Source organism: Amaranthus tricolor, chromosome 14 (genome assembly GCF_026212465.1).
Source record: "Amaranthus tricolor cultivar Red isolate AtriRed21 chromosome 14, ASM2621246v1, whole genome shotgun sequence".
Classification (NCBI taxonomy): Eukaryota; Viridiplantae; Streptophyta; class Magnoliopsida; order Caryophyllales; family Amaranthaceae; genus Amaranthus; species Amaranthus tricolor.
Genome location: NC_080060.1, coordinates 7,505,887 through 7,519,257, shown reverse-complemented (window position 1 = coordinate 7,519,257; position 13,371 = coordinate 7,505,887). Strand labels below are relative to the sequence as shown.

The 13,371-nt window shown below is 30.9% G+C and overlaps 1 protein-coding gene and 1 pseudogene across 2 annotated transcripts; one reads left to right on the top strand and one right to left on the bottom strand.

The window, feature by feature from the left end:
• The first annotated feature begins 479 nt into the window (after window positions 1-479).
• Window positions 480-1,576, top strand: LOC130799917 (protein LURP-one-related 11-like; annotated as a pseudogene).
• Window positions 1,577-6,995: 5,419 nt separating this feature from the next.
• Window positions 6,996-13,059, bottom strand: LOC130800099 (uncharacterized). Of its 2 annotated transcripts, XM_057663452.1 has the most exons (9): window positions 12,599-13,059; window positions 12,230-12,430; window positions 11,859-11,981; window positions 11,719-11,768; window positions 11,497-11,608; window positions 8,678-11,263; window positions 8,333-8,488; window positions 7,559-7,650; window positions 6,996-7,471 (listed from the first exon to the last, which is right to left on the bottom strand). In XM_057663452.1, the coding sequence occupies exons 1-9, from the start codon at window positions 12,665-12,667 to the stop codon at window positions 7,243-7,245; spliced, it is 3,618 nt and encodes a 1,205-aa protein (XP_057519435.1). In that variant the 5' UTR covers window positions 12,668-13,059; the 3' UTR covers window positions 6,996-7,242. The 2 variants fall into 2 exon arrangements, with proteins under 2 accessions (XP_057519435.1, XP_057519436.1); XM_057663453.1 differs by lacking the exons at window positions 12,230-12,430; window positions 12,599-13,059 and having other exon boundaries at window positions 8,678-11,258; window positions 11,859-11,947.
• Window positions 13,060-13,371: the final 312 nt, after the last annotated feature.

Here is a 13,371-nt window from a genome sequence, read left to right as displayed (position 1 = left end):
CTTAGCTAAATGTTGTTGTATTTAGTTGATTTGGAGTTGCTACACGTTGGATGTGTTGCATGTTTTATGGAGTGGAAACATATATACTTCCATTGCTTATCCATTTTGTAGCGTTGATTTGACTTGGCCGGTGGCTTCTTTTGGGCACCTTTTAGTGGCTGGTGTTTATTATGGTCTATGGATAATGCATGTAATTGCTGACGTTGTGTAATAATGATGAGGGTTTAAAAAGTAAAAGCAGAAATCCCAACAATTCATGTAACTAATTCGGACCTGTTTTCTTTTTTTTTTTTATTTTTAATTTTCAGTTTTTAAAAACTAAAAACTAAATATTATAAATAGGAAACCACAAAAAGTGATATTTACTTTTAGTGGTTAGTTTTTTTAAAATTATCATATTCTTAATAAATTTATTATACGATATACATATCACATGGTTTTAAAATAAAAAAAAATCAAAAATTAAAAAACTACGATAATACCAAACGGAGCCTAATTCTTTTGGAACTTGGAATATGTTGTCTTCTTTAACATTCCCTTAGAACCCTTAAAAATTTGGACCCGACCCTAAACAAATCTCTCTAAACTCATTCTTCATCAATTTATATTTGAAAGTTCTAAACATAGCTCTTGTATATCCATGGCGAAAACTCACCCAGATCTTTTACCTTCTTCACCTTTGTATTCTCGGTCCGAAGAGAGAGAAACATATACAGTTTGGATGAAGTTTCTTATCTTCAATAGCCATGGTTGTACCATCTTTGATTCTTGTGGAAATACTGTTTATCGTATCGATAATTATGACACTAAGTGTGGCAACCAAGTATTCTCGATCGATCTGAAGGGGGAAGTCTTAACCACTTTCCTAAAAAAGATAATCATATAAATACCCTATACCCCTACATCTATGGGTGGATTTGTGGCCCGTTAATATTGTCTACTGACAACATTTAACTTATGTAAAATACCATAAACTAATTAAATGAATGTTTTTATAATCTATATACAAATCACTTAGATATAAGGATGTATTAATGCTTAAATTTAAATATTGTATGTATAATTTATATTATATATATCCAGGGTCAATTTAAGATATTAGTATAGGATAGACCGAACATTCATATATACACATGTGATAAACCAACATGATTGTCACTCTTAGTGTTATTGTGATAATAATTAATAATAGTTTTGTTATAAATTTGTAGAAAATGAGAGTAAATGAGCATTGGGATGGCTACAAATGTGACAAAATTAAGAATGAGAAGCCATGGTTTCAAGATAAGAAGGTAAACAAAGTTTTTAATAAGGGGGATGAATTTTCATGTCAAGTTACAATTGAAAGTGATGATTCTCAAGCATTATCTTGTTTTAGAATTCAAGGAAGTTATCAATAATAAGAGTTCAACATTATTAGAGGTGATGGTCTAATGGTTGCACAAGGAGGAAACAATCAAAGGAAAGAGTATTGTTAGGAGATGATGTATTAAGCTTGGAGATTGAGCCTAATATGGATAATTCTTTTATAATTTCACTTCTCGTACTTCATGGGTTAATGTCTCATAAAATATAATCTCATATACAAATCAAACCCTTCAATTAATTACTCTCTTAATCTCCAAAAAAAGCCCTAAGAATGGGGAAAAGAAAATATGTAGTAGTATTATTTTTGTTCCTTTAAATTTACTACTGAAAGTGACATTATATCACTTTAGTAGCAACGCACAGATAATTGATTATGTATAATCTAACAATTCTTTTAAACTCATATTTTTGTAATCATTCTTCTTCCATTTTTTTTTACTTGCACTCAAACTAACTTTTGCATTATTCACCAGAATATGGTATTTTACATATTATTCTATTTGCCCTTTAGATTTTTCTACAATGATTTTCATTTTGAGGTGTACTTTTGATTTTTGTTTTACAAATCAAATTTCTGCAATGGTCTCATATTATTTCTCCTAATTTAATCCACATATTTCTTCTATCAAAAATTCTTACTTGAGATTGTCTTTTCTAAAGACGGTTCTCAAAAGTCTAGCCCATTATGTTAATTTTAAAAAAACTGATGCGCGCGTGTAAGGGTAGTGTGAAAAGTCACATAATATATTGGGGTTATAACATAATATATTTGGTGTTATACCAACATATATTTGAGGTTTATAACATAATTTATTTTAGATTATAACATAATATATTAGAAGTTATAACAAAATATATATATATATATATATATATATATATATATATATATATATATATATATATATATATATATATATATATGTATATATATATATATGTATATATATATATATGTATATATATATATGTATATATGTATGTATGTATATATGTATGTATGTATATATGTATGTATGTATGTATATATATATATATATATATATATATATATATATATATATATATATATATATATATATATATATATATATGTATATATATATATATATGTATATATATATATATATATGTATATATATATATATATATGTATATATATATATATATACATATATATATATATATATATATATATATATATATATGTAATATATATATATATATATATATATATATATATATATATATATATATATATATATATATATATGTATATATATATATATATATGTATATATATATATATATATGTATATATATATATATATATATATATATACATATATATATATATATATGTAATATATATATATATATATATATATATATATATATATATATATATATATATATATATATATATATATATTTGAGGTTATAACTTAATATATATGGGGTTATAACAACATATATTTGTGGTTATAACATAATATATTTGGTGTTATAAAAATAGTATACCCTCAAACACAGACCATTATATACCGAACTATATATTATATAATAACCCCAAATATAATATGTTATAACCACAAATATATGTTGTTATAACCTCATATATATTATGTTATAACCTCCAATATATATATTGTTATAGCTTCAAATATATTATGTTATAACCCCAAATAAAACATGTTATAATCCTCAAATATATGCTGGTATAACACCAAATATATTATGTTATAACCCCAAATAAATGTTGTTATAACTCCAAATATATTATGTGACTTTTCACATTACAATTACACGCGCGCGTCAGTTTTTTTTAAATTAACATAATGGGCTGGGCTTTTGAGAACCGTCTTTAGAAAAGACGGTTTCTCAAGAGAGAGGCCGTTCTTCTATCCACTTTTATATTTTTATTTTTTTTTACCAAAAGTTTATAAAGCAAATATATACTCTTGTAACAAAATAAAAGAAACAAAAGAAGTATGATTTCTAACAGTTTTTCATGATATTGAGAAAAGATATTGGATCCATCCATAATTCTTGACTTAATAAGCCCTATTTATTATAAATATTAATTAGTTTGGTATATTTTTCATTAATAAAAGTATATATGTTGTATTTTGAGTTCTATTTTTATCAAAGATTCAAAGCTACCTAAATATAATGGGCATAGTCATCTTCCCACCGGCATTCATTATCGGTTTATAACCGGAAGAAGAGGTCAAATTATGACCTGCTCCACATAAGTCATCTTCTACCTTTATATTTTTGTCTTCACCATTACTAAACCAACTCCTTTTATTCTTTTCATTTCCATGTAAATTTCTTTCTTTTTTCTTTCTTCCTCCATTTTTTTCCCTCTTTCATTTGCTCTTATTTTCTCCTAATATTTTTATTCACAGTTCCTTTCAACTCAAAAAAGACAATTTATCTGGCATCCCACCAAGATACTCTAACCCTACAACTCCATTTCGAATGCCCCATTACACTAAAACTTCAATTTAATTTACTCACAAAAAATAGCCTAGAAACAAACAAAAGTCAAAATTATATCAATTGTGGATTAAAAAGATTCACCATTGGAGTAAACAAGTAAAACAAACTTTAATTTTGATTTGTAAATAAATTTGGAGAAAAATAAACCGAAAAAGAATGAATAAACTAACTATTACATATTCGCGTTGTTAAAGGTAATAATTTAGCTTGGTGATCTTTGTTGTTCCTTCTTTGTCCTCTTTGGTTGTTCAATGATCAAGAAAATTATAGTAATTTGAATGAGGCAGTAAAGAGGGTGAGAGAGTAAAAAGACTTTATTATTTAATTCTTAAATAAAAAAGAGAGTAAAGTGATTGTCTTAACTGGTTATGGGTAAAAAGGCATGCTGGTGGGAAAGTGAAATTAAACTTTGTATCATTCAAGGTTAATTGAACGTATGTATTATTATAGAAAAATTAGTAAAGTTTGTATTATTATAGGAAAATTAGTAAAGTTTGTATTATTTATGATAATTTTCTTTTTGATTTTTAAACCTACTTTTAAAATTTCATAAATTACCATTAAGATAACCATACTTATACATATTGATTATATGTATATTGGGATTATAGCCATGCTATGCATGGTGTAGGTTCACTTTTGTTTTTATAAATTGTTTAGGTTAATAACATGTAGGACCTTTTACAGAACTCAATAAAGTCCTCATATAAAATCTTTCACCATTTCCTGATAATGCATGATAATTATCAATTAAGCATTAGCAAATTTATACTTGGTGTAATCATAATACATAATAATACTTTATTAAAGTGCTAATGATGTTATCATGCATAGTGATATAGTTGAATAGTAGTATGATTGGATATTACCTCTTAAATTGAATGCTAGAATTTTATCTTGGAAAGAAATACATAAATTAATAAAGTTGTATGTTTTTTATGACCATTAAAAGTAGTAGAAGTTGAAAATCTACAATTTACCATATATTCATACAATCGTACCATATATGACGTTGTACTAAGGGTAATTTTGATGATTCTTTTATTGTGAATTTATAAGCTAAAATTAGATTGCCTTTTTTTTTGTAAATTCTCAATTTATATTGCATTGCATTAGGGAATGTGAAGGGACTAGTTAAAAAAAAAACTAACATAGATTAGCTTTACATCAATTTATGAGTTATATTCTCTTATAAATAAATTGGGCGCAGATATCAGTTGGGGGGTTTCATGACTGCGTACATCACTCTTTACTCCCTCATTGGGGAAAATGGTATGATTTGTCCGCATCTTTTAGGAAATAGAAAAACCCCTCACCCGAAACCTGCCTTGTGCAGGATACTAGGAGTGCCCTTTACCTTTACCTTTTCCTTTTTTATTCTCTTATAAAGCTAAAAAAGACATTATTAATATTAATATTAAGTGCTTTCGAAATACATTGTATAGTGACACTTGACACAAAGTGCTTATGAATAAGTAGATTGTATGATGATGATGATATGATGATTATTAATATTAATATTAAAATTGAAGTGCTTTCAAAATGCATTGTATAATGACACTTGACACAAAATATTTATGAATTAGTAGATTGTATGATGATGATTAAATATGGTCCGAATTGACTATTGATTAGTTTAGTTGTGTGAATTTTATATAATTGATATAACCAGCGATTTAAAATTTTAGTTAATCAAAATGAGGGACGGATTAATATTTAGGCTAACTAAAACTATTTATTTTTTAAAAAACCAATTGCATGCAAGTTGCTCGAATGAGTATAATCCATTGAGCTTCATCAATAGAAATGCTAACTAATCATAGAGCTAAATAAACTTTAATTTCCTCTAAGAAACAAAGATTATGATGTCCCAATGCTGCATGCAAAGCTAGCTCCCCATCAAGTAGTGCCATAGGGGCGGTTTTGGGGTGTGTGGAGTGTTCAACTGTACAGGATTCTAAAAGTGTAAGGCCTCCTATATCTAAAAAACCATACTCTTATTATAATAATAATATTGTAATAAAATAAAGTAGGTGATTATATTTTTACTTAACATATCGATGATTATAGGATCAAACCTATTAATTACTTTTTTCTCTAATTTTTCAATCTCTTTTTAAATAAACTCTTTAAACTTCATAACATTTTTTTTTTCGTCATATTTAATTTTATTTTTCAACTCTTTAAACTATTAATTACTTGCCAACTAGTATTAGATTCAAATCCATTATTAGGTATGATAATTAAGTAAAATTTTATCCCCATTGTATCATATTTGATTGAATTGGACAAATATGATTATGATTTTGGTAATTAATAATTGGATATGATATTATTCTCATAACTTATTTCTTTAATATTTCAATATCCAAACATAATTCCCATTCAACATTGTAGGGAACGATAATTTCCATTTTTCCAGATGAATTTTTATTATTATTAAAGTTTCAAGAGAAAATCACCATCTATAAAATTGTTGAACCGCTATCTAAGATGATGATTTGTTTTCTGGTTCTATCATTAAAAAAAATGAAAAATTACCAAATCACCATCTCAGATGACGGTTTGGTTCTGAGTTAAATAAAAATTGAAAATTAAGAGCATCAAGAATCAAACTCACAACCTCCATTCTTATTTATGCGTTTCCTCAACACCAACTGAGCTAGATGACTTAAGTATTTTGTTACTTAGTAAAGAGATCAGAGCAAGCAAGCAACCAACTGAGCTACAATGTGCGTGTGTGTGTGATATTTTCTAACAATTAAATACAAAATCTCTTATTCTGCCAATATAATGGGCAAACTGCCATTTCAAATAGCAGTTTGCTTATAACTTTTTTTTAAATGTATTTAAACCGAACTGTTATTTTAGATAGCCATTTACTCAAATATTTTTTTTAACAAATTTGTTTAAATCATCTTAGGATAATGATTTGCTTATAAAAAAATAGCAAACCACTATCTTAGATTGTGGTTTTTTTATAAAAAAATTTGCGCACTGTCCAAAGGGAAATGAGTTTTCTTATAATACACAATGGGAATTATGTTGTAAAATAACAAAATTGGAGGAAAAGCTTCTTATTCTCACCAACACAAAGAGGAGAGAAAAACAAATAAAGAAAAGAACAAAAAATATGTACATAAGATATTATTCTCACCATAATTAGCTCACTCACCCAATTTTTAGTTTTTATTGTTTTCCAAACCTTAATTATACACCAAGTATCTTAATGCTCAAAAACTTGGACAAATTTGAGGGAATCGTGTTCTCATTTCTTAAGGTTGCACCATTATTCTCAGTGATGTCATAGTATACTTAAAAACCTTTACAATACTGTTTTCAATACGGTGATGCATCCTTGTTTTTGCACTACGGGCTACACACTTTCAACATAAGTTGTTGCCGTTCGCCTTCTACCTCTGCGAATTTGACGCTTTTCTCTGAGTACCTCTCCTGCATTTCATTTAGTTCAGTTTCCATGGAATTATTCATTTGCTTTAACAGGACCATCTCCTTCAGTAAAACATCTATCATCTGCTGGTTTTCAGAATCATTGTATGAAGGCATTGGTTGGCTATCAGCTCCTGTTTGATCATTTCTGGAAAAATTCGGAGGGCGAGGGAATCATCTATATCCTGAACAAACAATATAAACAAAGATGTATATACCTCAATGATCAGACTACCTGTTCGGCTGCATATTGTTGGAGCTTTGGTCTGTGACCGAGAGGGTATCTTCATTATGACAGCCTGCTTGTGTCCCAATAGAAACCTTCTCCTGAGTTAGAAAAGAAACAAAACATTCAAGGGCAGTTCAGACAGATGTTGGAGAGGACGGAAAGTGAAAACTGAACACCATTATCGGGGGAATAGGAAACACCATCATATCCAAGAACCACCTTTGAATCTAATACCATATTAGGCCGTAACAACTCTTTACATGATCACCCGGCCCACTTGTGTGGACACACCCACAGAGCACCCATGGACTCGGGCCCACAAACCCACAAATAATGAGCATTGACTTGCACACAAGACTTGAAGAGTTTTACTATTTCCCAACACCATATGATATTAAGAGGACAAACCCAATATTTTAGCTAGGATTTTCCGAAGTATTTCCAACAGGTGTTCCGGTTATTGATAACAAAAAGTAAGTAAAGACGGCATTAAAAATTTGTTTGATTTGTTGAAACAGAATGTGAACTCCAAGATTCTTGAGGACGAATAGCATTACTAGACTTTCAAGCAAAATTGTGAGTTTCTTTGGATTTCTGAGTTTCAAAAATGGAAATGTGACCTTCTTGACTACATAAAAGCAATTATACTCAACAAAGAAAGCATAGAGAAAATGTTAATGTCGGATAGCTGATCAAGTAGAGTCAGTCATTCACAATAGATGAAACGAAACATCTATCAATTATAGAGTAATCGCCAACAGAAGAAACAAATCCACAAACCTGTGGTATTGCATCATGGCCAATGTACCGGTTATCATGACCAAGTATTCTCAATTTACTTTCTAGTTCCATAATTTTTCCATTAAGACCCTTCTCTTTGGCCAAGAATGCATTCGCGGAGATCTCTAAGGAAACTTCTTTCGACTTAATGTGCCCCTACCATAACAGAACACAACATCAGTTCAGAGTATTCAAGGATAACAGTCAGTGTTTAAATGAATAAAGTGATTTTCATGTCAATATACTATATAGATTGAAGACCAAAAAGAAGTATACCATGTAATTCTGTTCACATTCATGAAAATATGCACAACAATTTTACTAAATATTGAAAAGAGTTTTTACCTCAAGTAATTTTATTCTTTCTTTCAATGTGGCTACTTCTTTAGAACCAACCTCTTTAGGACTACGTTCAAGTTTTGAATTTTTTGAAGTCGGTTTCGATTTGTGTTGATCTATGGCTCTTGCATTATACTCCTTGAACTTCTTCTCAATGGCAGAAATTGCTTCATCCTTCTTATTTAAATCAGCTTTAAGTTGGAACACCTGCTTCCTTAATGTCTCCTTCTCCAACTCATCTTCGTGTAGAGAATGCTTCAAGCTGTCACACTGGGCTCTTCGATCTTCCAGTTCTAATTTCAGACTCATAACTTCGTGCTCCTTCTCATTCTTGATATTTTTCAGCATGGTCAAGACCTCAAGTGACTTTCCTGCCACTTCTGTGTTCCCCTTTTGAAAAAGCAGATCTCGTTCTTTGGTCAGTGCTAGCAGCTGTTCAGCTAGTGACTTGTTTTCTGAGGCAAGTTTCTCTATCTCTGATTGATGATCCGAGTGCTGAGCTGAAATACCTCTCTGGAGTTCATCAGTTTGTTTTTTCTGGATTTCCATTTGGATGGTCTTCTCTTGAATTTCACTTTCCATTTGCTCTATAAGAGAGCACTTCAATCTGATTTGGAGATAAAGAGCTTCTAGTTTTGTATTGTATTCATCTTTAGCTGACTGAAGCTGTTCATTAGTTTTCTGAAGCAGATCTTGCAGATGACGATTATGCATCATTAAATCACAAGCTTCAGTCAACGCTTTGCTCGAAAGCTTCTCCTTCACTACAAATGATGAATGTATCTGTGAGGACAATCGTTTGAATTCATCTTGAATTCTTGCAGCTGTATTAGCATTTCTCCACCTCACCAATCTAAGCGCTTCTTCTGCTTGAATTGCTCGCTGCTCCTGCTCCACTTTGGAACGACTAACAGTTTCCAGATCAGCTTCAAACCCTTCTGCCTTTTTCTCTAGTTCGTCTTCAAGGTTCTGTATATGAGATTCAAGTTCCTTCACTATAGTCAAATTATTTGTAGACTCTTCTGAATGCTTTTTGAGTTCGGTCTCCAGCTTCTTGATTTGGGTTTGAAGCAGATTCAGAGTAACACCCGAATGGATAGCATCTTCTTCAGCTTTCAAAGCACGCTCCTCCTGTTCCTTTTTTGCAAGCCTTAAAGATTCCATATCAGCTTTAAATCTTTGCGCTTGTATCTTGAGTTCTTCCTCCAGATAACAGTTGCGACTTTCAAGATTGTTTATGGCAGCAAAAGACCTTGACAACTCTTCTAAAGTGTCCTTATGTTCATCATTCAACTTCTCAATTTCAGCTTCAAGTTCACTTATGATAGCATCAGATTCATCAAGGGATGCTTCTGCTTGTTCAGCTCTCTGCTGCTGTTTCATGTGGGCACTTTTGACAGCTTTCATATCAGCTTCTAATCTTTGTTCTTGCTTCCGCAACTCTTCTTTCAGAGTTATATTATAAGCTTCAAGATCTTTTATTTCTGCTAAACAATGTGACAGTTCTTCAACTTTTACATTAAGTTCAAATATAAGCTTTAGTCTTTGATCTTCTAGTTCTCTTATGACAGCATAAGTACTAGATCCATCATATAGCATCTTTAGCTGTTCTTGGAGATGATTTTGCTCGAGTCTGGTAGAGAATTCATGTTTCTCTTGCTTCAATATTTCATAATCAAGCGCAAGCTGCTCCATCTGAATCTCTAATTCATCTTTATCTCGCCTATACATTTCGATTTCACTGCACAGGTCCATGATCTTTTGCTCAAGCATATATGTCTCCTGAGCATCACTATGCTGTCTCACTAGATCTTCCAGAGCTTTCTGTGCTTCATCATCATCACTTTGGCTCTTACTTTCTTCCGATATTGTTCTGTGTGACAAATGTGATACAACTTTACTGTTCTTCTCCAACATCTCCAAATTTTGTACAGCACACGTAAGCTCTTCATTGGCGTCCTGCGTCTTCTGCAACTGTATCCGAAGACTGGCATTCATTTCCTTCTCGTAATTGAGCTCTTCTCTGCTTACTTCAATCAGATTCCACGGATCCCCCTCAAACTGATAGTTGCTTTTAACTTTTAGATCATCAGAACAATTACGTGAGGCCTTAAGATTTTCACACTCATCCTTCAGTGCATTTCTCTCCTCCTTCAAGCTGCTAATTTCTTTCAACAAGTCCTGGCTCTTTTTGCTCTCCTTCACTATCTGCTTTCGCAGAGTTTGCAACTCTAACTCCGAAACTTCTGCCCTCCTAGATAAAGCAATAAGGTCGGCTCTGAACTGATCAACAGAATCCTTCAAAGCCATCGGAGATCTCAAACTAGGAAAGAAATATCTAGGGCTGTTCATCGAAAATTCAGTACTCGAGTCATTGATTGCCATATCTCGCCAAGTTTTCTGCTGTTCTTGATAACATGGACTGTATAAAGTCTGATTTTTACTGATGTTGGCATCTGTTACAAGTTCTCGTGGAGTATTCAGTCCCGAGCTGCTATCGAAGCTCGACAATGTAATGTCCGATCCATTGGACCCTTGACGTATACCATTCAACCCCACCGATTGAAATGCCTCCTTTCTCAATGAACTGTCCTGGATACATAACAATCCTCCCCAATAAAATACCAAGATTATACTTAAATTAAATCACCAACATTGCCACAACCTCAAAAAATCTAATTAAATTAGAAAAAACACAGTATAACAATTCTGAATAAGTTGATTGCATTTCTTCATTTCAATAAAAACATGTTCATATTGTTCAATGATAATAAATCTCACAGAAAACCACATTCAGTCAAAAACAGTAAAATGAGAGAGCTTACTTCAACAGAATTTGATTTGCTCCCTTGCTCAACATCTTCATTGCTAAAATGTAGTCTCAAACTGATATTACGGTCCTGCTTATTTCTTACACATTCATTTTCTTCAACATCTCTGCATTACCCACATTCCATGTCAAGAAACAAAATTAAATTTTACAATTTTCCTGTATCCTTTGTATTGAAAACCAAAAAAGAAATGCAGCACAAAAATATAACACGAACCTCTGAAGTTTACTGATATTACTATTTTCCTGTATCCTTTGTATTGAAACCTACCACATTAACCAATCGCATCGATAAATTCACCCAGAAAAGTATAAATCATTCAAAAACTTTGGAGGAGACAGAAAGGGATTACTAACATGCAAATAAGAGTCGGACTTGGAATTCTTAAATGGAAAAGCAACTGAACAAGTTTTTGATGCTCCTATATAATCTGAAATATTTACAGAAAACTCTCCAACTAAACTAGCTTTAGGGGATGCCTGCAAAATAATTCATTATACAAAATCAATCTCTATCAGAGTGAATCTAGGCCTTTGCATGTATAGGTCATTGCTCGAGTCTTATTTGGATAGAAAATCAGTCATATTGAATTGTGTAATGTATAGCACAAAAGCTGAATTGATTCAGCGTACAACCATGTACCGGTATCCTGAATTCGTGACTGCTACCAATGATTTCAATTTTCAACGATATACAAATACAAGTGCTAAAATTTGGAAAAACGTACGGTAGAGATGAGAAAGTAATAGATTCTCTCCTGAATCTTTCCAGTTTTAGGATCTTGAATAAATTCAACTGTTTCATAAACTGCATTCTCCCAAAAACACCCGTTTTCTTTCACAACTGATTTCTCTAGTCTTGCTGTTGGTTTCCCGTTCTCTGCTGGGACTATTGATACCACCAATCCATGACCTCCATACTCAGATACCTAAAAATTACCCATAAACCAAAATCAAACAGCATCATCACCATAATAATATATTAGTCTGAAAATCATCACTTAAAAGTAAAAAGTAAATAATGGATTAATTAAAATAATGAAGATAAATGAATGCTGCCGTCTGCCGACACTTTGTAGAGGAGTAGAGTATAATACCTGAGTAGCATGAAACTGTAACTTGAAAATGGCAATGATCCTACTTTTCTTACTTTTCCACTTAAACATTTTAACTGGTTTTACCTACACGCCGGATTAGTTCTCCATTACCGGAGCTCCGGAAAGTATAGCCGGAAAATGCTTGTAATAATGGAAAGGGTAGCACATTCCGGCATGAAAATAGCAGATCTAGACAATGTGAGAGTAAAACGAAAACTCTTTCTGAAATCTTTGTTTGTTTCTCTCTCAAGAAGTAACGTTCGAGCATGCAATAGTGTTTTCATTGAAATGGACGACTGAACATAAAATAAAATAGAGGAAAATGGAGATGGTGGACGGATTAAAATATTGGTGAAAAAGCTTCTTTTACTCGTACTACTACTATTTGTCCCATTGGTTACAATTGAAAAATTTGAGAAAATTAGATAAAATAATATTTTATAAAAAAATAGAAGAAATAAAATATAAATGCAAGTTAAAAGAATATAAATAAAAATTTAAAAGGAGTGTGAGTCATGTCAAAAAAATAACAAATTTAATAAAACAGGCTATAAATAAAAATTGTATAAATTTTGTAGAACTAAGGAAGAGAGTAATATCAAAGTGAACTGGTGATGAAAATTAAGAATTTTGAATAAAAGTGGTAATAAAATAGTTATATTTTATTAAGTAGTGAAAAAAAGTATATGAATGAAATGAAAATTTAAATTAAATGCACTGAAAATCACTAATTCTTAAATGAGACGATTTTACAATGAAATTATCTTTATTGG

Coding starts and splice junctions, on each gene's coding strand:
- LOC130800099 (XM_057663452.1), bottom strand. CDS start 12,667: ATGTTTAAGTGGAAAAGTAAGAAAAGTAGGATCATTGCCATTTTCAAG. Junction 11,609..11,718: donor AATATCAGTAAACTTCAGAG/GTTCGTGTTATA, acceptor TGGGTAATGCAG/AGATGTTGAAGAAAATGAAT. Junction 11,264..11,496: donor GCAAATCAAATTCTGTTGAA/GTAAGCTCTCTC, acceptor TTATGTATCCAG/GACAGTTCATTGAGAAAGGA.